The sequence below is a fragment of the Tinamus guttatus genome, unplaced genomic scaffold (genome assembly GCF_059628265.1).
Source record: "Tinamus guttatus ecotype Peru unplaced genomic scaffold, ASM5962826v1 Tinamus_guttatus_pri_ptg000314l, whole genome shotgun sequence".
Lineage (NCBI taxonomy): Eukaryota > Metazoa > Chordata > Aves > Tinamiformes > Tinamidae > Tinamus > Tinamus guttatus.
This window is the reverse complement of record NW_028288848.1, coordinates 1376351-1404022: the sequence shown is the minus strand read 5'-3', so window position 1 is coordinate 1404022 and position 27672 is coordinate 1376351. Positions and strand designations below refer to the sequence as shown.

Below are 27672 nucleotides of genomic sequence, written 5' to 3'. Positions count from 1 at the left end.
CTCTGATGATCACCAGATGAGTCAAAAACAAACGCCAGCTCAGCACCATTTGAGCAGCTCAGGTAGAGATGCACTTGTCTCCTGCAAGCTCCTGGGCAACGCAGAGCAACAGCACAGATCAAAGCCTCCAGCTGGAATTCAAGGACTACACCAGAGGTAGTCTGGTGTACATTGGAAAATAATCCAGTATAACATAACACAGGGCAAGGATTTTATCTGAAGTAGTTGGTAAGGATCAATTGGCTGAGGAACACCAAAGCGGATGATAATGATTTTTAGAGTTTTCTTGACAAGTCTCAAGGATATGAAACAATAAGCAACCAAAATTAAGATTAGAAGAAACTGAATGGAGAAATGCTTCACAAATACTTTGGTATTTATGGTATTTGTCATTTAGCAAGACTATACCCCATTTGTCTGAACAGTCTGTTCTACAAAAGGCCGTTCCTTTTTTAATACTATGCTACCAACTAACCTACTAGAAACAAGCTTAGATGAACCACAGTAAAATAATATATCCTATCATCTTTAAGTAGATTATTTTAAGGCTGAGACATTACACTATTAACATCATACAATCACAGACTCACGGAAACACAATTTATTTTTAATTCTGCTTTAATTTTCAATCTCTTAACTTTTAATCCAAGGGTAATGAGGCTGTAAAACAGCTGATACTACCACATCTGCAATGAATTCATCAAGACTGCTAAAGAAATAATTAATCTACAGATATGACAGTTCCCTATTTCTTTGCATAGTTGTGCTCTTCACACTAAATGCTAGGACGCAGCCCTTCAAGAACTTCTCACATCTTTATTGGATAAAAATCATTTAGTTATATGAGTAAAATAGAACGCTTTTCTAAAACACTGCCAACCTGTCCTTAAACCAGAATTCTCACTAAGACTTGTGTATGACAATTAAACTAGGAAAAAAAGCATAAGAAATCTTACAATTTGTATTAACATATAGCTGTAGTGTAATCTTAATCTTCATTCATGCCTTCACTTAAATCGAACTGAACAGAACTAAATTCATTTTTGCACTTCTTGGATTTATGAAACGAATATAAGTTGAGTTCCACCTACACCGGTTCTTCAGTATAACACTTTTAACCTAAAACGAATGCAAGGTTTGGCTCAAAATCTGAAAAGGACATAGGGCCTACCGGGGTATCAGCTGGTAGTGCTAAGAAAGCAACACAACAGTCCTGTCTGCACAGGAAAGCTTCAGGACTGCAGTACAGACAGGACAAATTTTGTTCACAGTACGAGGGGTAAAACTGGCTGTGTACTGGACACCAAGTTCCCTGGCCCAAGCATAACCTGACCTAAGCTGAGCTCACACAAACACTTGCTTTGATGCAAACACTAGGAAGAAGGGAAGGGTAGGCGCACACAGGGAGTACTCTCTAGATTTCCTTGCTTTTACCAGTTTAATACTTAAACCTAATACTTACATTCATTTTTAATCTTACTTTATATAAACATTGATTGCACATTGCTAAATGTCAATGCCAAGGTGCAAAGCTCAGTGTTATTATCAGCTCTTTTAATGTGTGAGTCAGGTGCCTTACAAGACATGGTTTACTCATTCTTTACCTTTGATTTTCTTTGCTTAGGTCACACATCAAGTGAGTAGTACAGTATAATTTCCTTCATGGCATCGGTAGGTTTTCTACTGATCTCACAGAAGCTCTTAACAGTATGATCCTATTAACATCACATCACAGAGCCATGTGAGCGAATAACTCCAAAACACCATTTAACTATTTAAGTTAGGACTTAAAGAGCAAGACTGGGTTTCCTCCTACCATCATACCCAGGGGTATCTTGAGTGTGTTACTCTTCAGTCTGACTAGCCCCAAGGTTACAGCTCATGTTTCAGGAGAAGGAAAACGAGAAAAAAAAAAAAAAAAGCACTAGCAACAGAGCCCTTCTACAGTGAACTTCAACGACATTTGCTATTTAAGGGTTTCTGCATAGACTCATAACCTTTTTTTGGCAGAGCTTCTTCAGCACATAGCAATCCTTCTTCTTCTTCAGAAGAAAACTCTCACCTACACCACTCAGTAACTGTGCTCTTCTAGCAGCAGCTCTGCTGTAACATCCAGCGTTTCAGCCGCGCTGTCTTCAGCACTGCTTGGAGCAACACGCGAGTCTGGGCACATTTAGATTCAAAGATGCCAGGCCATTTGCAAGCACAGGTTGCTTTGGAACACCATTTCCAGGACATGCAAGAGGGCTGTAATACCCCAAGCACGGCAGGACTGCCTGCCTGGCCACTGCATACTGAAAAGGCCATTCATGAGGATGTTAAGGCACTACTGTGTTCAAGCCTGACCTTCCTGCAGTGCTTCTCAGGCACCTCTGGTAGAAAAAAAAAAAGGGGGAGCGAGACAAACAAACAAACAAAAAAAACCCCACTTTGATTCTGTAACGATCTGAATGGGCAAACTGTAAGCTTTACAGAATACATACTTTTGTTAATTACTAAGAGGTGGTATTATATGCAGTATTATCACCTAAAAATATTAGTAGAAATATTCTACTAATTCTAGAAAGTATGATCACGATTTTCTCCTACATCTCCTTTGCCTCAGCACTGATCTGTTCCTAATGAGATTTTTGCCTCCATCTCAGGCATCCACATCTCTGACAATGGTTTGAAGACAAGCTGTCCTTAAAACATTTTGCTTGTTTTTGCAACAGGAAAAGCAATAGTTCAAAACAAGCTACCCAAGAACCAGTACAGCATAGTGCCAAATACTGCAGCCCACCTGTTAGGGAATGCTGCAGGTCACTAAGATAGCATATAATCTTCAGCCTAATAAGTTATTGCATCCAGAAATGAAATGAAGGTTTTTTTTTTTTCCTGCACATAGCCCTTTATAAGACCATCTTTACAAAATTCACCATTAGCCTGTGGTAGCGAAAAACAATACCTGTTAGCTAGACACAAAGAAACCATTCTCTGTATTTGCTTTTTTCAGTTCCCTTTTAAACACTTCTAAATAGGGAACCTTGCTGTACTAATAAACATCTGTCAACAAACCCTAACCAAGTAAGACTTTTAAGACATCAGTATAATAGAGAATTTTGTTTTAAAGCCAAGGCTGCCAAGCCAAGCAAGGATGACTGGAGAATTCCAGAAGAAGGGGAAGAAACCTCAGAAGGTAATATACAACTACAGTAGTCACCTTTTATACACATATATAACCATATTTCAAATCTAGTGCTTGTTGAAACAGCCTCAGAGGTTCTCCCAAACTTTTAGACCCTAATCTCCTCCTCCCAAAGGTAAAGGTAACATAAGCAGTCACAGCAAACTGATTATAGGGATTACATTTCATTTTTGGTATTAAAAATGGAGCTGTTCTGGTGCTGTTTCAACAATTTCATTATACAAAAAAAAATGCTCGTGTTTGTTTTTTAGCAGTATTCCGTTTGCCATATTCTAATTTCTGAAAAGCAGTTTTACAAGACAAAGCAAGCCGGGTAAGAGAAAACTCAGCGCGACCCTTCCCCGGCGCCGCGGCCGTCCCGGAGAGCCTCCCCTGCTCTGCAGGGGCTCCCGCTGAAGGGCGAGAGCCCCCCGAGCGCAGCGTATTCCAGGAGAAGAACCCAAACGCGGCCGCCCCCGTCACGAGCCCCTCACGGAAGCCGCAGAGGGGAAGGACACGCCGTTCTGCCAAGGCGAGGACGCCCGCCCGCCCGCCCTGCGCAGCGCCGCAACGGCCGCGGCGCCGGGCGCGCTGCCCCAGGCGCCGGTTTGCGCTGAGCGTTACTGAAGCGCACGGGGAGAGCGGCGCCGGAGCAGCGAGGAAACCCCAGGGAACAAAGCGCGGAAGCGGCTCCCAGGGCCCGGCCAGGCACGGCGGAGCCCCCGACCGCGACGCTGCCCGCGGGCCCTCACCCCGCTCCTTCCGGCCACCCACGGGCGCTGCTTCGGGTCCCGCGGTGCCCGCGGGCGCCTTCCCCCCGCACCGGGGCAGCTCGGAGCGGCCCCTGCACTGCAGACCCGCCAACCCCCCGTGGGCCCCCCGAAGGGCGCCGGCCGCCCCCGCCCCTTCCCCCATGCCGCCTCACCGGCTCGCTAGGAGGGCGGCAGCTCCGCCATGGCGGCGGCGGCGCCGCGGGCAGCGGCGGTCCCGCGGGCTGACACATCAACAAAGATGGCGGCGGGCGGCGCGGCGGACCCGGCCCCGGCGCGGGCGGAGCGGGGCGGAGCCAGATCGGGGGCGGGGCCGGCGGCGAGGCCGGGGGGCGGGGCAGGGGCGGGGCAGGGGGCGGGGCTTCGGTCCTTTAACCCCTCGTGCGCTGACGGCGACCCCCGCGCAGGGATCCCAGTGCAAGGCCCCCGATGGGAAGTTGTTTTTTTCCCTTCAGGTTTTGTCCTTCCCACCATTTTCCAACGCCTTCTCTCTGTTCCTCTCACTGTTGTCACTGGGTTGAAAAACCTGTGCTAACCACTGACAGATTTAGGAAAACTAAACAAGGTATTATCTGAATGCGCCAGCAGCGCCAGAAACTGAAATGGCTGTTTTTACACGTTAGATAAATTTTGAGCATGTGAATGAATATTATTTAAATTATGATTTTTTTTCCTTATTGCTATCTAAACATAATAACTAACCGTTAGAGCTATCATAACCATGAATTTTTGCATGTTCTTTGTTTTCAGAATGAAAACATGGCTTCAAAAGCTTAAACGCTGATATCTTAACCACCACCTCTGGTCGCTTAGGGCTTTGTGTGCCCCATCAGGCTGGGAAAGGGTGCAGCAGTCCTTGCTCTTCATCCACATGCAGCTTTCAGCAGGACTGAAATACAGCTAAGAAAATCTAGCCCCACTCATGGGTTAGCGGAGCTGCTTTGGAGGCAGCCGAGAAGGGCTTCTTTGTACTGAGCCAGACCCTCCATGACTCCAACATCCATGTCTGAGGCTCAGGTAGCTTCTGCAATTCCCATTTTCAGATGGAATTCCCACCTAAGTAGGACTTTATCCCCAGAAGGCAGTCACAGAGAGCGATACAATGGCAGGATATAGAAACAGGCACCTTACTAAACTGCTCGTGCTTGTATCAAACTGAACTAACCAAACTACAGCACCTATACACGGGGCACATTGGAATGCACAGAGATTTCTGAGAGTGTTTATCATCTAAAATATAGAGTCATGCGCCATCAGACTTGTGCTGGAGGCGCAGTCTGTGTTGCAGAGACAGAAGCAGAACTTCCCCTGGGTTTGGGATTCCTAAGTGTAAACTAAATTAAGCAAAGACAGATGTCTGGATAATTGCTCTATTTCCACTTGAGAAAAGGAGAAAGCATCTTGTGTAGAAAAGAGAAGAAAATAGTAAATGAAAAAAAGAGGCAATGGGAAATAGGAAACAAAGTATTTCCAACTTGTAAGGCCAAAAAAAGGGGGGGAGGGGCACTGTAATGTTTCTCTCACAGTTCTTACAATCACCTTCGTACTTCCTACGAGGCAGCCTTATATAGCCGGTACGCGGCAGCACTTCCCTATTACCGGTCCTGGGCCTCCCGGGCGGGACCACAGACCGGTCCGAACCGGCGCGGACCGGTTCCCGCAGCCCCGCCCCACGCAGCGGCCGTTGGCGGCCGTTAACGGCCGCGCCCAACGTCCGGGCCTCATGGTGAGAAGGTGTGGAGGCAGGGCCCGTCCGTGTGTCGTGGAGCGAGGGGGCGGCCCCGGGAGCCCGTTCGAGGGCAGGTGCCGGTGCAGGGAGCGGCCCGAGGGGCTGCAGGGACCTCCCTGCCCCGCTGGGAGCTTCCCTGCCCCGTTTGGCTGCAAGAGGAGCCAGGAAAACTGGGCTCTAGGAAGGCCTTTGGTGCTCGGTTATGTTGTAAGATACAAATGTGGGAAAGCAACAGCCTGTTGCCGAGTCCAGGTTGTGCGCTGTAGCTTGGGACACAATAATCTCATCCCAAGCTAATTATTTAAGGCAGTGCTGTCTGAAATGGTGCTCTTGGTGTTACTTGGTTGCAGTTGGGGTGGCAGGTTCCTGGTTGACTCGGTTATGGTATCAATATGTTGAAAGACTTTTAAAGTTCATTTCTCTAACATTATGTAGTAAAAGTCTTTTCATAACTAGAATGCTTAACATTAAGGTATTAACTTTCGGAAATCTGAAACTTTTTGCCAAAGGTTGCTGTGGCAAAGCCCGGGGTAGTATTTTCCCTTCAGATAATGTTTTTTTCAAAGCAGATGTTGGCTGACTTCTTAGGGTTTCCGTGTACAATACATCAGGTCCTTCTTTTGTGGTTTACTCCCGGTATTGAAGAACAAATAAGTATAACTTAAGTTTTAATGTAGATATGGCTTTTAAAAATAGTATAGCAAGATCTGCCTTGATTTCAACAGACTCAGCAGTTTTATTTGGCGACAGCTATTCCTGTTTGTGAGTGAATTCCTGCAGAACAGAACTTTTATTTATTTTTAATTTGGAGGATCCATTGTTGATACTTTTAGCACATAAAGTATTTTACTGTTTACTGGGCAAATTATAGTGAATAATTATCCTTCCAAAATTGGTGTTTAACTTAAAAACTGGAAGATACTGAAATACTTAATCAGCACATACATGTGTACGAGCTAACTTTTAAATCGCTGTTTCTGTAGTTACCAGGCATAGTACTGTTATGAACACCCTTTGTCATAGTTCAGCGTGAAAGTTTTTATGATGGCCCAACCACTTCGCATGAAGAACAAAGGTAATAAAACTTAAGAGGAGGTTACAGCTCTGAACTTCTTGTCAAAAAGCTGTAGCTGAATATATGCTTGGTTATTGATAAGGAGCATCGGCATGGTTATGGCTTGTAAATAAAGCTAATTCATTATTATCTAAGCTTGTGGGGACTGAAAAAATGGGGAATTCAGTGTGTATACATGCACGCCAATGTTTCTTTCCTTCAGCACTATCTCAGTGCTGATTTATACTCTGCATTACTTTTGATGAAAATAACTTAGTTCTTTTCATTATATCTTGGTATGTAGCTATCTTTAGACTGGAGGATTCATTGAGCTTAATTGTGTTTTGGGCTTGCCTCAAGGTCTAAAAAAGCTATGCAAACTGTATGGCTGTGCTGACTGAAAGGAGAATTTGCACTTAAAAAGCTGTTAGAGCAGACTCGGAGGGGCCTGTGTAGTCTGTCTGCAGCAAATAGCTTGTGGGAAAATGAACTGCCTATTTATGGAAATGGTAGTTCCTCATGTGTCAGTAAGCAGACTTACCTGAAAGTTTGTGGTAAAAATCTGGTGTTTTGTGAACAAAAATCTTTGTCTAAAGAATAAGTTCACTCGAAAGACCACAGTTTTTGTATCTGAATGTTTGTTGATGTGACAAAGTTGCATGTAAATATAGCTAAACATATGGTCTACATTTAGCTTATATTAAAAGAAAATAGAAAAGGCGGCATTGTACTATAGCTATTGTACAACTGTCTATTCTGAGTTTTCTCTCTTCGTCTGTAGGAAGTTGTGTGTGTATATAATTTCTTAATTTACACTGTGCAAGTATAATTGGCACAAGTTTATGGATAGAGACATTAGTCTCTCTTATTGAGGGATAGGCACAGAGCAGTGAAACTGTAGTTCTAGTATTCTCACTGGTGGTAAGATTTGAGTCTGTGTAATGTCAGAGTAATAAGGAGAAGTGAATGTGATAACAAAATAATAGGAGTAGATAAATGTTTCATATTTTAACTACAGTTTTCCATAGCACAGGCATGCACTAGTGTTGTTAAATCACTTTTCAAATGCTTCTGTTCTTAGGAAATTCAGTGGAAGGTGTAACTCATAGCAGGAAATCATGGTTGACAGCTGCAATTGATGAAGGAAATGCTGTAAGTTAGTGTGCTTTATAATTGTATCTAATAATCTGAGCGTTACTAGATAGCAGAAATGATAAGAATATATTGATTTTGCTGGAACTTGGAAATTTTAAGTCAATTTTTGTTGCCGTACTCTAATACTTCAGTATATTTCTGTCCCAGAGCGTTGTATTTTCCAGTAAGGATCACCTGGGATGTTTCTCTTACAGGGCTCCCATCCTGATGCGATTCAGGAGAAGCCGAAAAGGTTACAGTATTCCTCTGAGAATGTTTTCTCTATCGGCTATGATGAGAGTCTCTTCAGTTCTTTAGCATCACCCTCACCAAAGATGACTTGCCATCACTGTGGTTTATTTGGTATGTTTCCTTCATCCTATAGTCTGGGATACACAGTATGTTTACTAATTGCTGAGAAACATGTCTTGTAGGCTCTTGCCATAAACCAGAGGTGTTTTATCATCTCATAGCTGGAGTTACAGAATCAATAAATAGAGGCTAATTTCATTCTTTATTGAATATTTTTCAAATTTAAATATAGACAGACTTTGGTCAGCTGGCTCAACAGTGTCTGATAGATAGCTGCAGATGAATTAAAATACCAATTTCTATATGCTTAGAACTGTAATGATACCTTCTTGTAATCATCTAATAACATCTGTCTCTTAAGTCTGTAACTTAAGAGCTGTTGTCTCTTTTACCATGAATGTTTCTCTCTGACTTTGTACTTTTAGGATCCCTGAGGTGTTCACAATGTAAGCAGATATGCTATTGCTCTGCAGACTGCCAGAAGAAAGATTGGCCAATGCATGGGGTGGTATGCAAGCCGATTAAACAGGAGTAAGTTTGTCAAAAGTTCAGCTAGATAATGTTTACAGAAAGACAATGTTCCTGCTAATATAACTTAAATTGCCATGTAAATACAATGTCACAGTAAAATGTTGATTATTCTTAGGTTAGTAAGGTCAGAAAGCTCAGCTCTCCTGTGTTAGAAGGATGACTGGAAAGATAATATTGAGTTTCTCAGAATGTTCTATAGTGGCTTCACAGTTGGCATACACCAAAATAAAGGATTCTACTTTGTTTCTGTATTCAGAATAACATGAATATGCAGTAACTTTGCTATTGGTCTTGAAGATGAAGGGAAGGGAGACAATGAGTCTGAACACAATTCATGTGCCGCCTTTAGCAGGCACAGAAAAGGCACCCTTTGAGTCCAAATGTGGCCTGTGTGAGCTTCATTGGCACCTTATCTTTGGTCAGCACAGCTTCAATTAGAAATTCTTAACCAGGTAGTTGTCTCGCTCCTGACTATCACTCCATGACATGCCAACTGAGATACTTGGGAGTCATCCGAGCATCTAATCTGGCAGCCTATAGCAAAGGACAGTGATAGCAACCTGAAGTGTATGTTGCTCAGAACATTTGCAGCCGGGTGTCCATAATCAAAGCTTACAAGAGAATACAACTATTCTGCTGTGTTTTCTTAGAGGGGCTGCATATGGCTTTTTTTCTTTTTTTTTTTGGCAAGCTCTTATGTGTTATTTCAGTTTTACTTATGTTCCCAACTGAAATAGCAAAATGATCTTTTTCATGCTTTTACAGCTTTGAAAGCTTGCCTAGGTTTACCCTGTTAGAACTCCACAAAAGTAGTATAAGGTTGCTTTTTCAATTTGATTAAACTTAAATTACTTTTTTTTTATATTTTAAGAAGAAAAATATACAAAGTGTTGCGTGGCAGGGAGCTAACAAATCTGTCATTCCCCTTCTTCCTGCAAGAAAGAAGTATTGACATGAGCCTATACAGTGAACACAGCCGTTTTGTTTTAATTGCAAATAGATCGTACTGATGTTACATGCTTGCCTTTGGTTTTTCAAAATTAACGCATTTTTCTTTGATTACAGTTTAAGTAGCAGCAATGGAGACAAGCCACCTGCTAAAGCCAAGAGGAAAGTTTATCTTAAGGTATAGAATATCTTTTTAGTAAGTTCTGTGTCTTGGAGCTGGTGTGAGCTAGTTACAATACTAATTTAACCTGTATAGGAAAGGAACAAATTCCAGAGTTTTTTCTTTTACTCTTTTTAGAAAGACTTATTTCAAGTCAGAAGTTACTGGTAGAAGCATTGAAGAGTTACTGCTTAAAAAGCTCTTAGAAAAAATGCGGCAAGACTCGCCCTTTGTTTGTTTGTTTTTTGTGAAAAACATGTTTGAAAAAGTTAAAAATGAGGTGGTGTATGATGGCTACTAGAGAAATATTTTATGAAGGATATAATTTTAGCTTGTCTGCTTCAGAAATAAGCTAGTGTCCTTGTTTTCTTGTTTGTTTGTTTTTGCTTTTTTCCCTGCCTCCATCACAGTCTGATGCTGGGACCTGTGTAAATTGTTAGGAGAAATACATTTAATGCAATATTGCATATTAACAAATATAAGTAAAATCTTACTTCCTTAATGTAGCAGAAATAAAGCCTGATGAAGTTTTATTTTCTATCAGTTCTAGCCTCCTTCAATCTTAGCCAACCAATTCTTCCTGTAATTTTCTATGAGCTGTTACATGGGAATCATTTTGCTATCATTTAGGATTTCTTGGAATCATCCTTACTGGAGGAAGTAAATAGTCATATCTCCAATTAGCAGCATGTTTGCACTGTATAGCAAAATTTCCCTGTTATTTACTACTTTTAGGTAGCTCATTCATTTATTTGATTTTTTTGGAGGAATTTCGTAAGGAGGCTTTATCTTAGCTTACAATATTTCTTTTAGTTCATTCTGATAGCTTTCTGCTCTGTGTTCTTGTGTACATGCATTTTAGTAAAACAAATGTTATCCCCTTTTTCTTATGTACAGTCACCTGTGGTAATCTTAATATTATTAGTCAGGTGCGTTTTTATTATAGATTTTACATTTGCTAGTAAACCGTCACTGCATTTTTTTTTTTTTTTAAGTATGTTGATCCAAATGATCATTAGAGAAAGAGACTTTCTTTAATGATGTGTAGAAGAGTATTTTTCTAATGTTTTTAGGGTGTAATAGATGTGTACGTGTTAGGTATGTTAGACCAGATGTTAAAACTTACATTTTAAAAAAAGCCCCCGTTAGTTATCCTAGTAACTATGCTGTTAAAACTACAAGACAGCAGATGTATTCAGTTCAGCTCCAGTTACTTATGAGAACATCGTAAGCAGGAAATATTTGGAAGTTGTCAGTGCTGTTCGAGCAGGTAAGAAAGGAACAGATAAATCATGCCTCTCTGCTGCTACTGTGTAAGTATGTCAGCACTTCTGACTTTTTTTTCACTGCATGCTCACTGTATCATATTTTCTTTAAGAGTTATATTTTCAAATGTAATAAGGAATCTTTGAGACTTTATCTTACTGAAAGTCAACAAAAGCACTTTCATAAATGTTGCTTGAGATTAAGAGTTATTCTTTCTTCCCTTGTTATTACAAGAGCATTTATGTGGACAATTTAAGTATAACTTTAGCTGTTTCAAACAGGGTAATTCAGCATCTATGGATTCCCTCAAGATAGAAGAGCACATCAAGAAAATAATGCTTTCAGATCTTCAAACTCTAGGGCTGAAAAAAGCTATGGAAATAAAGGTACTTTTGAGAGAATATTAAGATGCTTAGTTAGATTTTTTTTTTCTCTTTTAAAGAAGATGAGTAAATGCAATGGGGAAATATGGGAGAAAGATTCACTTTCACAGAAACATATCACCAGTATTTGTTCCCTATGATTTCTACTTCTAGGTAAGAAATGGAATTAATTATGGAGTGTAATGCATACATTATAATGTACACTGGTATTAAATGATATACTGTATGTTGCTATTGAGTAATTCTCATGAACTGTGACTTTTCTTTTTAGGGTATAGTAACAGAGTTCAGGAATCCAAGTGAATTTTATGTCCAGATAAGTTCTCCAGAATTTTTAGAACATATCAGTAAAATTTCTGTGGAACTGCAAGACCGTTACGCTAATACAGTTATTCAAGAGGAATATATCCCTATCAAAGGGGAAGTCTGCGTAGCAAAATATTCTTTGGATCAGGTAACAACTTACTGTCCCTAAAATGACAGTTCTGTGTTGAGCCCATTGAACTGGGTGTATTGCTTTTGTGCCTCCAGTGACATTAGAGATGTGCATAGGATAACATTTGGAGAACATTAAATAAAAAAGTTGGTAATACATGGAATGCTGCTCTGAAACACCAAAGGTTTTTCTTCAAAAGCTTTTACTTCTGTATGCTTTCAAGTACTTGGAGCTTAGAGGGGTGGTGTGTCTTACTGCTGTTTTAAAGGCTCCGTGTTTTAATAAGTGTGTCCTACTACAGTTGAAAGGGTTTGGAATATCATTCTGTTTATTTTAAGGAAGTTATTCTGACTTCACTTTTCATCTGATTGCATTTCCCACAACATCTGTAGTAAAACTGTTCTGTCTACGTATTTTGTGTTCTTTCCCCTACCTTCTCCTCTATTGTGGGCCATTTTTTATTGCCAGACAGTGTCAGTAGAAATGCTGTTCTGTCCTCACAACAGCTGCCACTGCACTGATCTGTGTTCATTTGAGCTACTTCAGTATTGTTCAGTTACTTTTTAATTAAAAGAAAATACTGATGATGATACTGAAGTATGAATTTTGAGGAATGCAGTAAATGTGTTGCTTTGTTATATTGTGCTCTTACTGAAGAAGGTATCGTCTCTCTCTCTATAGACCTGGAATAGAGCATTGGTAAAAGATGTGGATATATTGCAGAAGAAAGCCCAAATATTCTATATTGATTATGGAAATGAAGAAAATATTTCATTCTCCAGGATTAAAGCACTTCACAAAAACATTGAACGGTTTCCTCCATGTGTGAGTCTCTTTTTCCTAACAGTAGTTGTGATATTTTAAATGAATAGCTCTCAGAATGAGTGTATCTTGTATCTCAGTGTAACTGTCATTATCACAGTGTCTTCTGTGCCCAGTGAAAGCAGGGCATGAGCTCTGCTATCCTGTAATAATTGTGATACAGCCATGGTTATGTAAGACAGCATATATAGTGGGAGAAGCAAAGGGGAAATGTAGTTTAAAAGGTGAACTTCATTTCCTTATTCTTAACTGTGCTTTGTAAACAAACCGCCTGAGTCAGTAGTGCTTCAAGTTCCATCAACAGCTTTTATATGCCAGATATTTTTAAGGGCCTTAGTATTTAATCACCCTTCTTTATGGGGAAAATAATAAAAATAAAAAAGCAGTAATTAACAGTAATTCTTTCCAGGCCATTAAGTGTTCCCTTGCTAATTTTGATCCAACACAAGAAGGATGGAGTGAAGGCATCACCAGCTTTTCCCCTCAGTTCATGGGAAAGCACTGTTCAGTCACTGTTGTTGACATATTACAGGAAGAAATGATGCTCAGTTTTGCTGTAGATGTTATTCTTCCAGATTCTGGTAAGTCAGACTTGGTAATGCGGTCTCTCTTTCTCTCCCTCCCCTCTGCATATATATCCTCCTCCTAGTTTTTTTGTCCTAAATCTTACCTTTATTAGAGGTCATTTAGAAAAAAAAAAAAAAAAACTGTGCCTGATCTATCTTCTCTTCTGCTTAATAACCTTAAAAAGATCTTCTAAACTCTTCTTTTTGAGAGCCTTAAAACTGGTTCACTTTTTCTGAATATTCTTGTTTGTGTGTGCTTTAATGTGATGCCCATGGATATGGGAACATATTTTTCTCTCTCCTGTGTTTTCAACTCTTAAATATGATAGTATCATATTAAGTTTCTAGTTCCACTCTTTTACGTGTTTTGCTAGCTTTTATTGTACTTCACACACACCTATACAGACAAGACAAGAATTCCAAACAGTTTTTGCCACTGATACTGTTATCTGTATCTAACTTGAGAACTCTAATTCAAAATTATAACTAACTAGCAGAGCCAAGCAGAATAACTGAGCTTTACTGGGGAGCTGGGATTTAGCTCTTCAGCCAAACTCCAGGAGTTGTGGTTGTGGAAACAGCTCAGTGCACAGAAGGTGCCTGTTCTCCTTGGTGGGAGGACTCTCTTGTTTTGTTTGTCTGGATGCAGAGCATAAATGATGGTGATTTGAGAACATTCTTCTCATAGATACAGTCACAGAAACTTTAAAGGAAGAAACATTTCATCTTCTTAATAGTATTCTAGACAACAGCAAGCTTGTGTCCATTCATTGTCCGTGTGGTGTACTTAAGCCCTGTGTAAATGGAACGGGCCCAGGGTTATACTAAGCAGATTATTTTTTTTTTTTGTTCTGTTGCTTTACAGTGTACTGATGGCAAAGCAATATACCTACCAGCCTCTTGGAAAGAAGATCACAAAAAATCTTGCGGTCTTTTGAAATCTTGCATGTGTTTTGCACATGATCCTTTCAGTTTATTTTTCTAGTGTGATTTTCTTAGCAGGAAAGGACTGATGGAACAAGGGTGTGCCAAAACTTAGTTGCTTGGGAGAAGCAAGAAGGCAGTGGGAATAGACACTATCCTATTGGATCCTCTTAAAAAAAAAATATATATATATATATTTTGACTGAGGTGGGAAGGATGTATCCAAACCCCTTGGGGGAATCTCTTCAAGAGTAGTGCAGCTTCAACAAACTGTGCGGCGTAGCTACTTCAAACAATGAAGCAGTAGTTAGAAGCAACTTAAACATCTGTGCACACATTTTCAGTTTGAAAGAATTGTATTGAAAGCTTAAAATGCTGGTTACGTAACTGCTGTGGAAGTCAAGATTTCCTTGTAAATTTTGCTAATTAATAGTGTACTCAGTGATGTTTAGCCATGCATTCTGAATCTTTATACTTCAATTGTTGCGATCAGCTTTTGAGCCAACATTCTTTTACTGGTAGTGACTTCCTGAAACTTTGATAAAGTAAATGAAATGATGTTTTAACAACTAATATCTTCAGCAAGCTCAAGTACTTGAGTCTTTCCAAAACTACTGTTGTTCTGCTTTCTAAGCATGCTGTGTTGCTCAAGAATGTGATCACTTTAGTATGTGATGGTGACTTAGGTTATATACTTAGTTTTGTTCTGGAACTATTTTTTTTTGACTAAACTGAATTGCAGTTACCTGCTGGTTAATTTGTAGTTAATTACTTTGTTTCTACATCTACCTTTTAGGGAAATGCCTAGATGAAGTACTGTCAGAAGTGAGGTGTGATTTAACCCCAAAGAACAATGGCATGGGAACAGACTCTCCAAGAGGTGAGTAAGCAAGTTGCATTTAAGTAGGAGATAGACAAAGTCTGGGGAATTTTAGATCCTTCCACATTGAAAAATGCTATGAGTGTAGTAAAACACCAGCTGTTCACCAGCTTAACCTCCTATTTAAACATATTGGCTAGAGGAGCTCTGGGAGTTCGTTGCTAACTCCAGCACATACGCTTTGTACTAGTATAAAATACTGTTTTAGTGATGGTTGTGTTATGGACAAAATAAAGACCCCTGAAATTCTGAAGGATTCAACAAAATAAACTTTCAGCAAACTTAGATTTTGTGTCTTAATTTAGCGTTTTTTGTTCATTTGATTTTAGGGGACTCTGCTGCCTGGCATTTCAGAGTTCTTGATTAGTAACCTCTTTTCCTTTTTTCCTTTGCATGTGTGTGTGTTAGCAAAATGTTCTAAAGGAGATAAAGAAAAATTACCTGAAGATAAAGAACTACTTCACACCACTGATTCTGTTGCAAAGTGTGTCCCTGTATGTGTTGGAGATGTGTTTTCTGGTGTGGTTTCCCACATTCAAACCCCAGAAAATTTTTTCTGCCAGCAGATGCACAGTGCACGTAAGTGGCTCAGTTGTTTGAAAATATGGACTGTTAACTCTTGAGTGTGCTTGTGTGTGTTTGTTTGGGTTTTTGTTGTTGTTGTTGTTGTTGTTCTCCAGTAGAGGGTAGCTAGAGGAAGATGTTGCTTGTCGCATAGTCTGAACTGTAATAGTGGTTCTCTAGCTTCAGGCCGTGCTTCAGTCTGTTAAGAGCCATGGAACTGGAGAATCTGAGACTGGTTATCCATGTGCATTTCCTTTACAATTGTGATTCCTCAGGCTTGTCCTGACTCTCTTCAGTGTTAGAGACTTGAAGGGTCCTAATCTGATCAGATTATGCACTGTTTCTGAGTTAGATTAAACATTATGTGCGGTAATAAAATTGTGTTTATTCCATCCTAGTAAAAGGCTTTCTTCCAGGCTTTGAGCTAAAAATTTGTGGTGTTAGTGATTTTGTAATAATTATGAAGCCTCCCAAATTACAAGGTTTCTAAATTCTCTGTATTTTGACATTAGATCTTCTTGCTGAGCTTCAAGTGTCTCTTGGAGGATATTGTGAAAAAGTTCCCAGTATCCCAGATTTCCATCCTGCTGTTGGAAATGTGTGCTGTGCCCAATTCTCAGGTAAAGAAATGGATACTCTTAAATCACCTTAATTTATTATCAGATTACAAATTTTAGAATTACTTATGTTGAGAAATGTTTCATTCAAAGTTTGTTGCACGTATCTTGTTTTAGCTGTGAGTAGTGCTACAAGTTGTTTTCTTGTGTGTGTTTTGTTTTTTTTTGTTGTTGTTTGTTTGTTTGTTTTAGATGGTAAATGTTTCGGCGATAAAATATGTTTTTGTTGTGGTGGTTTTTGTTGTGGTAGGTTTTTTGTTTTTTGTTTAGACCATGGCTCTTAATTGAGAAAGTATCTAAGACTGGAATCACGTTTGTATCAAGTGACCTTTCAAAAGACCCTGAAGAAATTGGACTGATATCTGTTGTTGAGCACTATTTTTTGTGACTTTAAGTAAATAAAGACTGCTGGATTAAAAAAAAAAAAAAACGGGGGGGGGAGGGGAGCAAAATTATATGTATGACACAGTTACGCTGGTAGACTTCATCCTCTCAATGTCTGTGTAGCAAAGGACTTCAGTTCTGAATTTTGTTTGGAACATAGACTTTTAACATCAGCGATAACTAGAAATCTCATGATAGACACATCATTAAACTTGCCTAAACATAGGTTAGTATTCTATATAAAGCAGTGTTTAAATATATTGAACTTAAGTACTTCAGCCACATAATGTAGTTCTTCCATGCAATATGCATTTGAATGAGGGAAGGTTTATATGGAAAGAAGTAACCTTTTGCAACACTTAAATTCTACAAGGGATGTAGATGCCATCTTCTATGAGGGCTTCATGAAGCTTTGTTAAGTCTGTGGCTGTCTTATGTTAAAATTGATACTGTGTTTTATGCTGGAGTATGGCCTAGAAATAGTTCAGTTCAAGGATTTAAAAACAAGTACCATAAATATTTGTGTTCTCCTTTCTAGAAGACAATCTTTGGTACCGTGCTGCTGTTTTAGCGTATACTTCTGAAGATACTGTTCTGGTGGGCTATATAGATTATGGTAATTTTGAAGTTCTGCACCTGACTAAACTTCGTCCCATGATTCAGAGATTAATGGACTTTCCAGTTCAAGTTATAAGATGTACTTTGGCAGGTATGAAAGATATGATTAGCTGTTTCTGACTGAGTGGAGAGAGAATAAGAGGATTCATATAACTATTACATGCCTCTAGCATCCCCTGTTAAAATAAGGGAAAGGGTAGAGATGAGTGGACATTATTTCCCAAATTCTTAGTTGTCATTTCTTAGTTTGGAGGAAAAAATAAGGCAGTTCTGCCCTCACCTGTAGAGAGGAAATCAGTGTATGTGGAACATGACCAAAAGAAACCTCCCTTCTGGGGAAAATCATGCTGACTTCTAATACTTATTTTAGGCCTGCAAAAGGTCTGTATAGATGTAAAAAACAGATATTTCCTGATTGGAAAAGGAATTGCTCCTGCATAAAATATCATTCTGGAATGCAACGCACTTGTGTTGGCCAAAGACTAAAAAAATTCTGTTTATGATATTGCTAAATTTGTTTCCAAAATTAAACAGTAAAAATGTAAGGAGAAAGAAGCTTATAGTTATTGTAGCAGATGCATTTGTTTAGAAATTGTTAACATTGCTCTGCATGTATGTTGAAAGCTAAGCTGTATTCATGAGACACAATGGCCAACACTTCTGTGGGTGTTCATGGTAAAATTAAGCTGAATTTACATTTGTTCTCCCAACTAGTTGTATATTATTTCTTTTGTTGTTATTAAATTATTACTAAATCAAGGAGCAGAAATTCAGAATGTAACTTTTGTTCTGAATTTTTTTTATAAGCATGAGGAGTAGGGGAAATACCTTGATATACTGGCGGTTTGACTTGCAGTCTTGGTTTTGTTTCATCCTTCTGCATATTTCCAAGGCCTGACTGTTCTCAAACTCTTTTTGTACAATTTGATTGTTCAGGTGTAAAACCACTGATGGGAGCCTGGACCCTGGAAGCTATTTCTCTCATGAAACAACTGGTGCAAGACAAAGTACTCACAGTAAAAGTAGTTGATAAAAAGGGTAATAGCTCTGTGGTAGAGCTCCTAGATGCATCAATTACTCCAGTAAAGAATATATCAAACTACCTCATAGAAAAAGGCTGTGCAACTGAGGAATCAAAGATGAACTTGCCAGCAATTGAAATAAGTGATGTTAAGGAGGCAAGTGGTGAGTACAGCAAGCTGGCCCTGCAGTGCTGGCTTTATTTAATGTCCTACTAGAACAGGTACAAAGTTCTTACAGGTAGAAACCTTCTGGATTGGATCATGAAGTCAAGCCATTGCAAGCTTTCTATCAATAGAAAATAAGTCTGTATTAGAAAATATTTATATTTGGTTTGCAATAATTTTTAAAAGATTGTACTAGGATTTCTGCTTTCTCTGCTTAGAATTCTCCTAAGTCTTTCAAGTCTCTGTGGATCCTGGGCATTTTAAATGCAGTTTCTAAACAGAAGTAATCTCTCTTTGTCTTAAGCCTTTTAAATTTTAGCGTTATCTGTTGGAATTTAAACACATACCTATATTTCTCTGTCAGCTTGCAAAATTTTTCATTAACTTTTGTTTAACTCCAACCATTGAAATTTGTGATCACTAGATCCAGCGTTAAAAGTAGATTTCGATTAACTCAGTAGAAATTAAGAATGTATTGTTGGTAAAGGAAAATACTTTGAAGAAATCTTGCCATCACACAAAAGAACAACCAATTACATATCATAGTAGGTAAGCATCCTAAAACTTTCTCTGAGCTTTCAGGCATCTGTATTTTCTTTGTTGCTCTTTCTTCCTTCTGGAGTGGTAAAATTAAACTCGGCTTCTATTTCTCTGAATGTATTTCTTAATGTGCAATGATTATTCTTTGTACCTTTCCAATAGGTATCTGACAGTCTTTTACTGTATGAAAAATAGTCTTGCACTCTGCTGAGAGTAAAGAGAGCCAGGTTTCCTGCCTACAAGGAGTACTCTTGGAGAAGAGTACTCCTTCCCTAAGTAATATACTGGCAGACAGAATCCTGGGCAGATCCATCAGTATTCCAGTGCAGCCATTCTGCACTCCCATCTCTTACATGGGCTTCATTCTGCACTCACGTCTCTTACATGGGCAGGAAGACGCTCAACTGTGTAACCTCCATCCTTGGAGATGCTCAGAAGCCACCTGGACAGGGTCCTGGGCAGCCTGCTGCTTGAGCAGGGGCAGGGGGCAGAGCTAGATGATCTCTAAAGGTCCCTTTGAGCCTCAACTGCTCTGTGATTCTGGGACTAGGAATGCTTAGCAAAGGCCAGCCACTTGGAGCTGTGTTTTAGAAGGACAGAATACCTCTGCATGCTGCTGCCTACCACAACATTAACAAACTTGAGACCTATAATAAGGATTAGAACTAAAAGAGTGAACAAGAGCTGCTTCAGAATGGCAAGAGTTAGTGTTCATATCAGATACTCTACACCTGGATTAAGCAGCATGAGAGATGACATTGCAAGTGTCATCAAGCAGTCTTTCTATATCTTCCTGGTTTGATGGTGAAAAGCACTAGCAGTCTGTGATAGTTAATCCCCTCCTGGCTGTCCTCTGCCCTGTGTACTAGGAACTAAAATTCTCTAAAGTCTTCCTTGTTCAGAATACTTCTGCCTAGACTTCATATAATTTCTTTTTTATGTAATTTCTGTTCCCTCCTATCTAAGGTCTGACCCTAGCAGCAGTGATCAAATATATTAAGCAATTGTCTTGTTTCTTTTATGTGCTTTTAGTCTATGAATAGATGTGTCTGGCTATTAGTCTGTTACATTATTTATAGCAAGAAATCTTAGGACATGAAGGAGCATTCAGAATATGTAATTTTCCCCAAATTATTGTAATCTATTCCTCTTTCCCCTATGTCTCTAGAAGATACAGCAAACAAGGGCATTTGGATGTGGAGTAAGTTAAGTCCTAAGCAAACAGTAGATGTCATAGTGTGCACCCTGTACAACCCTGGTGAATTCTACTGTCAGATTTCAAATGATAGTGGTAAGTTTCTCCAGCCCTTATCTTAAGTTACTCTGCTTCCTAATTCCTCGTTTATTAACCTAGTTCCAATGCTTTGCTCTTTCAAGTGAGTTTAGAGTATTAGGGCTTACCTCTGAATTTGTACATTTAAGCATAAAGAGTGCAAGTGAAATGCTGAAGAAATTGGATTATGATATGTAGTGATATTAGAATGAATTCTCAGTGGAGGCAAGCAGTTGAGTAAACTTTCCTCTACATGGTTGCACTGAATTTAAAAGAGCTAACGTTTGTTAAGGAAGGGATCACTAAACAGAAGGTAGTAAGAGAGAAAGAAATAATCCTGTTCACATGCAGAACTACTGGAGTTCTGTTATTGTGTTCTGTTCTAATGCCAAAACTTAAAAAGTTGCACTGACAAAGTGGAAAGAGTCAGAAAAGAGAAATGTGAAGGCAAAAAGATACGTTTTCGAGACTTCCTTTTCTTCTGGATAAGCTCCAAATATCTTGTTTCTCCCTTTACAGACAGACTTTTGATAATCACTGGGTTTTTTTTTAACCTGGTAGAAAAAGCATGATAAAATTAAATGTCTGAGAATTAAAATGGAATACACTTAAACTAGAAATAGAGGCAGATCTTAAAAAGCAGAGGAAATCTACTACCTGATTATTCCAAGGTAGTGTGGATTCTGAATGTCTTACCACTTTAAAGCCTGCCTGCCTACCTAAGAGAGGTTTAATTCATTCTAAAGAGTTTGATGCAAAGGAGCAGTGTGGGATCCTGTGGTTTGTCATAGGTTGGTTGAACTGGCTAATCTCCCTAAATCCTTAAGATTATGGATTTAAAGGTGTGTATTGCATTAATGGGAAGAACTACTTGCTATAGTACTTATCAAGAAAGGTCAGCTTTCTCATGTCATAATAATGAATGTTCTTAATAAATTAACTATTTAACTGAGTACTTCAGATATTTTTAAAATACTAAATTTATGAAATCTTCCCAAGTCGCATATAAGTGAGCTATAAGGCAATCATTATTAAGTTTTATTCAGCTTGCTGTATTGATCTTGTCTTTGTTTTTATTTTGGTTTTCAGAGTTACTTGCTCTAAACTCACTTAACAAATCATTGTCTGAATACTGTCAAAAAACTCCACCAAGTGTTTTTAAACCTAAGAATGGAGAACCTTGCTGTGCTTTTTTTCCTGGTATGTAAGAAACGAGAATATTTTAACTTGCATAGGGTGAAATTTGAAAATAAGTAGAAGGTAGTCTGTTACATAGAGGATAACAAGGAGTTGGATTTATTCTCTAACAAAAAAAAAGTTACTGGTAAAATTAATTTAATGAAGGAGTGTTTTTTGTTTTTGACTTTCTTCAATCAGCTGATGGTAACTGGTACCGTGCTTTGGTGCAAAACGTTACTTCAGATGGAGCTGTTAAAGTCTGCTTTGTGGACTATGGAAATGTAGAGGAAGTACCACTGGACAAAATTCGTCAGATTTCGTCCTCATTCCTAAAACTCCCATTTCAAGGAATTAAATGCTGGCTTTCAGGTGCATTTTACAGCTTCTTTCATTATAAAAAGTTTCACTTAAAGACTGAAGGGAGCACGAGGGATCAGTATAGCTTATGCAGCTCTGTTGTACATTATATATCTAACATATTGCTTCCAGACTCGGGAAATCCTGGGAACCGTTGTTTTAACCTCATTGCACAGCAGATTGGCATTTAACAGACATTTGCTCCTCTTGGAGCTCCAGAATGTGCTGTGGAGTGATCTAGTATGGAAGTTATTCAGTGATTTACCAGTCAAAGGGAATTTATAGTTCAGTGCTGCTTCATCTATGGTGCTTACTGGCTTTTGGTTGCTAAGAGTAAATGGTTGTATTTTGCTCTTGTGCAACTAGGTGATTTTCACAAAATTCTTGCAGTCAAGGGAGCTTCTATGTCTTCATGAATCAAGCTGATCTTTCAGCTTTCTATAGGGCTGTCTCATTTGATTCTTGCAGAGTCTGGTCCTTCACTGCTATTTTTCCATCTTCTCCATATTCTGCTGCTCTTCCTTTTGAATACTAGATCACTCAGTCCTACAGAATGCTGTTGAATGTTTTTAAAGCAGTCCTCTAGGTTTAAAAAAAAAAAAAAAAAACACATAGAAACAGCAAAAAAAAAATCAATCTCCTTTAGAGCATATCCTGCTTTTCTTGACTTTCAGGACAAATTGGAGGAGGGGAAAAAGGCAATATGCAAATTTACTTTATAAACAGTGTTTATAGTGTTGGTTGTGCTTAAACACAAGCATTGATTTAGTAGAATAGCATAAAATGTAGGGGAGAAAAAGCCTTTAATATCTTGAGAAAGTCTTTTAAGTTAGAGGAAAAGAGGAGGGGAGACAGGTTGTCAAATGCGAAACAAGGTAGTGAAAGTTTTGATATAGAATAGTGCTTTAAAAAAAGTGCATAATGTTGGGAAAAGTTGTGTAATGGAGGTATTCTAAACTCTTCTACTTCCTAAGTATGAAGCCTATCAACCTAGGCCTAGGTTAAAGCCTAGGAATATCTAATAACATATAGTAATGTATATTCTAAGCCCATTTCCTATTCCTAGGTATAAAGCCTGTTAACAGCAAATGGGTCCCTGAAGCTACAGCAAGGTTTCACATGTACGCGGCAGCCTCAAAGCTTCAAGCCAGAGTAGTTTCCTTTTCCAGCGACGGGGCAGGCGTAGAGCTCATTGACAATTCCACGGGTTGTCCAAAAGTGATCAACGAGATGTTAACCTGTGAACAGTTGGCTGTAAAGGAAGTTTTACGAGAGAAAAACAAGTGTCCAAATAAATTGGTTGACAAAAAAGGTAATTAAAACAAGTGTTAATTTTTAGGTTGAACAGGAATTTTTAACGGTCCAACCTTTAACCATGGTTTTGGTCTTAACTAAAATCAGTAGCAAACATGCCTAACTGAGTCTATAATGAGCTTTACAGTTAAGCATAAGCTGCCCAGCAGATGGCATTATAGGCAAAACAAAAGTGAAAAATTACTGGGTTGGCTTTAAATGATTGCTCTTTGAATATGTGACAGTGGAGAGAGATAAATTTGCTATAAGACTGAAACTACTTCTGTGTTTACTTATGAATATCTTTATTTTTTTTCTGAAGTCTTTTTCACATAAATTATTACCATGTTAAAAACTAGCTAGTGAAAATAAAATTCAGCAAGAATATCTTTCTTTAGCTTTCTTTTATTGTAGTAAAGGCATGCAGATGCTTGTAAAATTCAAAATAAAATTCTGTAGTAGGGACCTCTAACCTGTATATGTTTTAATGAAAGTGTTACACTGCATTTTATTGGTCTTCTAACTTTATTAGAAAGGTCCCCTGGGCAGTGGAAGTCGGTAGAATTGGCTATTGGTGAAACCCTCTCCGTCTGTGTAACAGAAGTCTTGAGCCCAGACTTGTTCTATGTTGTACCAGTTCAAACCAGAGGTAAGAAGCAGAGTCTTCTGTTCTTAATATCAGTAAAAAGTCTTAGCTACTATCTGGTTAACCAGATGAAAGCCTGCTGTGAAAGCCTGAATCACATGCAGATGTGGCTTGGAAAGTAGGAAAATATAGAAAATGCAGAAGATTGAAGGGTTTGATGGGGGGAGGGGTGCTTTGAAACAGGTTAAGAGTTGACATAATGATGCTATTCATTATACCCAAACTTGATTGCTCATCAAACACTTGGTCCCAGTAGATCAAGACACACCACATACGCAGCTGGCTGACCTGGAAGAGTACTGCAGATCTTGTAACAAGCGGCCCTTTAACCCCAAAGTGGGCGAAGTCTGTTGTGCAAAGTTTTCAGGTGAGGGAGTTGCTCACTTTTCTATTTTCTTGACTAGTATATTTTTTTCTTCCTTTTACAAAAAGGAAAAAATCCAGTTTTCAAGTGCTTAAATCTCTTATACTGTCACAAAGTATAGCCCTGTTGTCTTTAGGGCAAATAAGTTATGTGACTGTGTAGGAGAGAAAATAGAGTATGTTGTATGTTGCAAAATGTGTGACCCTTTTAGGGGGGAATAGCTGGTAACTGTAAAACCTGAAGTTTTAGTGACTCTGAGTCACAGGATTGTTAAACCCGTGACAGTGCATAGAGCATCTGCATGGGCACAGAAACACTTGCGGCTTGCAGATAGGCTTGTGGGGTGGCAGTGCCCTGGCAGGCAGAAGTGTTCTGAGCTATAAGATAACTTAAATTGGAGCCCTGAACCTTAAGAACAGAGTAACAGAGTATAGCCTGCTGATATGTTAGGTCACTATTTAAGAAAAATACATATACATATATATGTATATCTGTACACACGTTGTGTTGACTAAGAAGTGCTGAGCAGGTTGGAAAGCAGTAAATGCTGTAAAATACATCTGGTGAATTGTAGATGAAATAACAGCTCCTAGCATGTGTATGTACTTAAGAGCAAGAGCTGTTGATCACCTGGCTTATTTGGCTCTTTAGAATAATGGGAGAATAAATACTTTTAAAAATCTTATGTATTGAAAGGAATTAAGTATGGGGAAACAAAGGTAGTGAACTGTAAATAATGTGTGTAGGATTTTTTACTGTAACATTTGTTAAAAGGTCTGTCTGTATAATTTGGGCAAAAATCTAAAAGCAATGGTTAAATCTTAAATATTACAATTGGAAATTATTCCCTGTTCTGTGGGTATTCTATATTTTGTTTCTCAGGTTGCTTTATGTATATACAGCAGTACTTAAAAAGTTACCAAACTTGGAATATGCCTGGAAAAATATGCACCTGAACATAGATTCTTGTTCTCAGAATAATTTGTATTTGTAAAAGTGTTTCACATAAGACTTTTTTGGTTTCATCTTTTCAGGTGATGGCCGTTGGTACAGAGCTCTTGTCCTAAAAGTTTCTCAGTCCTTAGTGAGAGTGCTGTATGCAGACTATGGGAATACAGAAACTTTACCACTTTCAAGCATGTTGCCAATCCCTGAATCCTACTTGAAGCTGCCTTTTAGGATAATTAAGTGTTCACTTGCAGGTAGAAAATGTGATGGGTTGTTTTCTTGGTTATTACATATATCTATATCTGTTCTGATTATAGTATCCATTCCTTTATAGACAAATAAGGTGATCTGCTATAACAGTGTGGTGGTTAGTACTGTGAAAGCTGTTTTTAAAAAAGAATGCTTTTAGGTAATGATCTGAAAAAATGTGCAGGGAAAAAGAAAAAAATGTAAGCTGTTAACTATTAGTATAAAGATTAGCCTTTGTGTTTTCAAAAATGTAATGGCATTATGTGCAAGATTGAAGTGATGCTGTAAAGAAACTGTTTATATCACAAGCAAGTTTATTGTATTTTTTCCCCCTCCTCCCCACAGGAATAAAGCAAGCTGAGTGGCCTCCATTATTACTAGATATGTTAAAAGAAATGTTATTGAATAAACATGTCACAATTACGGTGAAAGGGATTAGTGGGAATGTTCATCTGGTAACAGTGGAGAAACTCTCTGAAAATGGTAGTCTGAATGTAGCTGACAAACTAGTAAGGGAAGGCTTGGTCGAGTACTGCAGTACTGAGAACCTGCCTGCTCTCCATCAAGGTACTTATTTTCCCTATCTGAATGTACAGCTTAAGAAATGTGTGCATGTGGCATGCCTAAAGGACTCTTCTGAGGGGAAGCAGTGGTCAAACATGTTTTGCTCATTTATTTGCTTTGTTTTTGTAGGCTGTGGGAGTGAGACGAAGTGCTGCTGCGCAGAATTGAGTGTGCAAGTAAGACTCAGACCAAATGATGTTAATGAAATTTTATTTCTCCGGAATTCAAATGCAACCCAGAGTAGGAAGGGAAGGAGACTACACTACAGACACTACAAAATACTAGAGCAGTGTTTTGCTGGAGCTGCAATTTGGCAGACAGCTGCACATTTAAGAAAATTCTGTCTGTGTATTTTGGGTAGCACTAGCAGTGAATAATAATACATGTGGTGTTTTGGTCATGGAGCTAAGACTGGGAATCTGCAAATTCAACATAAACATGGAGACTTGTGTAACAGCAGCTCCTTTGCGGGGAAAAAAATGTCACTTATGGAAATGTTACCTTTCTCTAATTTTTGGTTTTATTTTTAAATCTTATTTTTAATGTTAACCCATGGTACTTACAAAATACTGATCTGAAGTTCTTTCCAGTTTGATCATCCAGTTCTCTGGGGTTTGGGGTTTGATCCATCTAATCTTTTGTCTGACTTCACTTTGAGGGTGGTGGTGGTGGTGGTTTTTTCCCTCAATTTTTCCTTTTTTCCCTATTCTGATAAGATTGGCTCAAACTCACATGACGAATGAAGTGAGTGGTTTCCAGATAGAACTAAAATTCCAAGAAATAGCCAGGTTGGGCAAAGAAAACTGGATAACAGGATATCTTTACAAGTCTGTTATCTCATTACTGGTTTGAATATTTTATCAATTCCTGTTCAAGACTGTTCACTTAAACAACAACAACAACAACAACAAAAAAGCTATACCTTATCTACAGAGTGTGTGTTTTAGCACAGGAAGGAGCTCTATTTACATTGAACTAGTAAAGGACTTGACTGAGGTTTTTAGCTTTGGTATCTATCCTAATTTGAAATTGGCAGTTAAAATAACACGCAGACTTTTTACATATGTACATGTTAAATATATATGTTTCAAATAAAGAAAATATTCATGCTAATTCTTTGTCCTTATTTCACAGCTTAAGAAGCATGAACGGATTCTACTCTTTCTTTTAAACAAATATGGGAATTGTGATGGATTCAGTGAAATGAAAAAACTGTTGGATTAAGTCTCTCTGACATGTGCAATTTCATTCGTATTTATAAAATTCATTTTTTGGAAGAGCAATTGTCATCAGCTTTAAAAGGAGAGAGTTTTGCTTTAAAGGAATTTTTCTGTTAAATATCCACCTGTATGGACTATTATTGTGAAATAATACTTAACCTTGAAAGGTTTCAAAGCTGCAAGTCAAATTTTCTCTTTTGTTTTTGTCAGTTTATAAACACAGTGTAGTATCAATTTGACTTATTTAGCTGTTGAATGTACATAACCTGCAATGCAGTGACATTCCTTAAAGTAATCATCTTGCTAATATTTGAATTTCAAACAATTATAATCATAAGGCTTACTTCAGCTTTGATGCCCTTCATTTTACTTAAAAAATGATGTCATCCTATGTTTAGCCATCTTTCAACTTAGCTTCCTGTCTGAGGTTAGTAGGCTCAAAATCATTATTTTAAGCTTGGTTTCAGTATTGTTTAAGGTTGAATCTTGACTTGGACTGTGTATAGATAGTTCTCTCTCTCCCTATAATCATTAAACACTTAGATGCATGCAATTCTTTATTTACAATTATGCTGTTTAATTTGCAGC

The 27672-nt window shown here is 38.6% G+C and overlaps 2 protein-coding genes across 2 annotated transcripts in view; one reads left to right on the top strand and one right to left on the bottom strand.

Annotated features, from left to right (window-relative positions):
• The window catches only part of CCDC186 (coiled-coil domain containing 186), a 31100-nt gene extending 26909 nt beyond the window's left edge, over positions 1 to 4191 (bottom strand). Inside the window, exon 1 of the mRNA XM_088528598.1 lies at positions 4092 to 4191. The gene's annotated coding sequence lies outside the window, so the exon portion shown is untranslated. The remainder of the gene's footprint in view (positions 1 to 4091) is intronic.
• Positions 4192 to 6709: 2518 nt separating this feature from the next.
• On the top strand, positions 6710 to 27088 carry TDRD1 (tudor domain containing 1). Its single transcript, XM_088528844.1, has 24 exons — positions 6710 to 6740; positions 7801 to 7871; positions 8069 to 8216; positions 8591 to 8696; positions 9762 to 9822; positions 11352 to 11456; positions 11725 to 11907; positions 12571 to 12714; positions 13121 to 13292; positions 14998 to 15081; positions 15490 to 15660; positions 16158 to 16265; positions 17185 to 17355; positions 18201 to 18449; positions 20160 to 20282; positions 21354 to 21464; positions 21642 to 21812; positions 22867 to 23112; positions 23626 to 23742; positions 23996 to 24106; positions 25138 to 25305; positions 25646 to 25867; positions 25994 to 26040; positions 26999 to 27088. Exons 1-24 carry the CDS (start codon positions 6710 to 6712, stop codon positions 27086 to 27088), a joined length of 3210 nt encoding a protein of 1069 aa, XP_088384970.1.
• The last annotated feature ends 584 nt before the right edge of the window (positions 27089 to 27672 follow it).

What these genes read in the sequence shown, in the direction of transcription:
- TDRD1 (XM_088528844.1), top strand. Translation starts at nt 6,710, where the DNA reads ATGGCCCAACCACTTCGCATGAAGAACAAAG. An exon ending in TTGCTGTGCTTTTTTTCCTG is followed by an intron (nt 21,465 to 21,641) that starts GTATGTAAGAAA and finishes TTCTTCAATCAG; the next exon opens with CTGATGGTAACTGGTACCGT. An exon ending in AATTAAGTGTTCACTTGCAG is followed by an intron (nt 25,306 to 25,645) that starts GTAGAAAATGTG and finishes TCCTCCCCACAG; the next exon opens with GAATAAAGCAAGCTGAGTGG.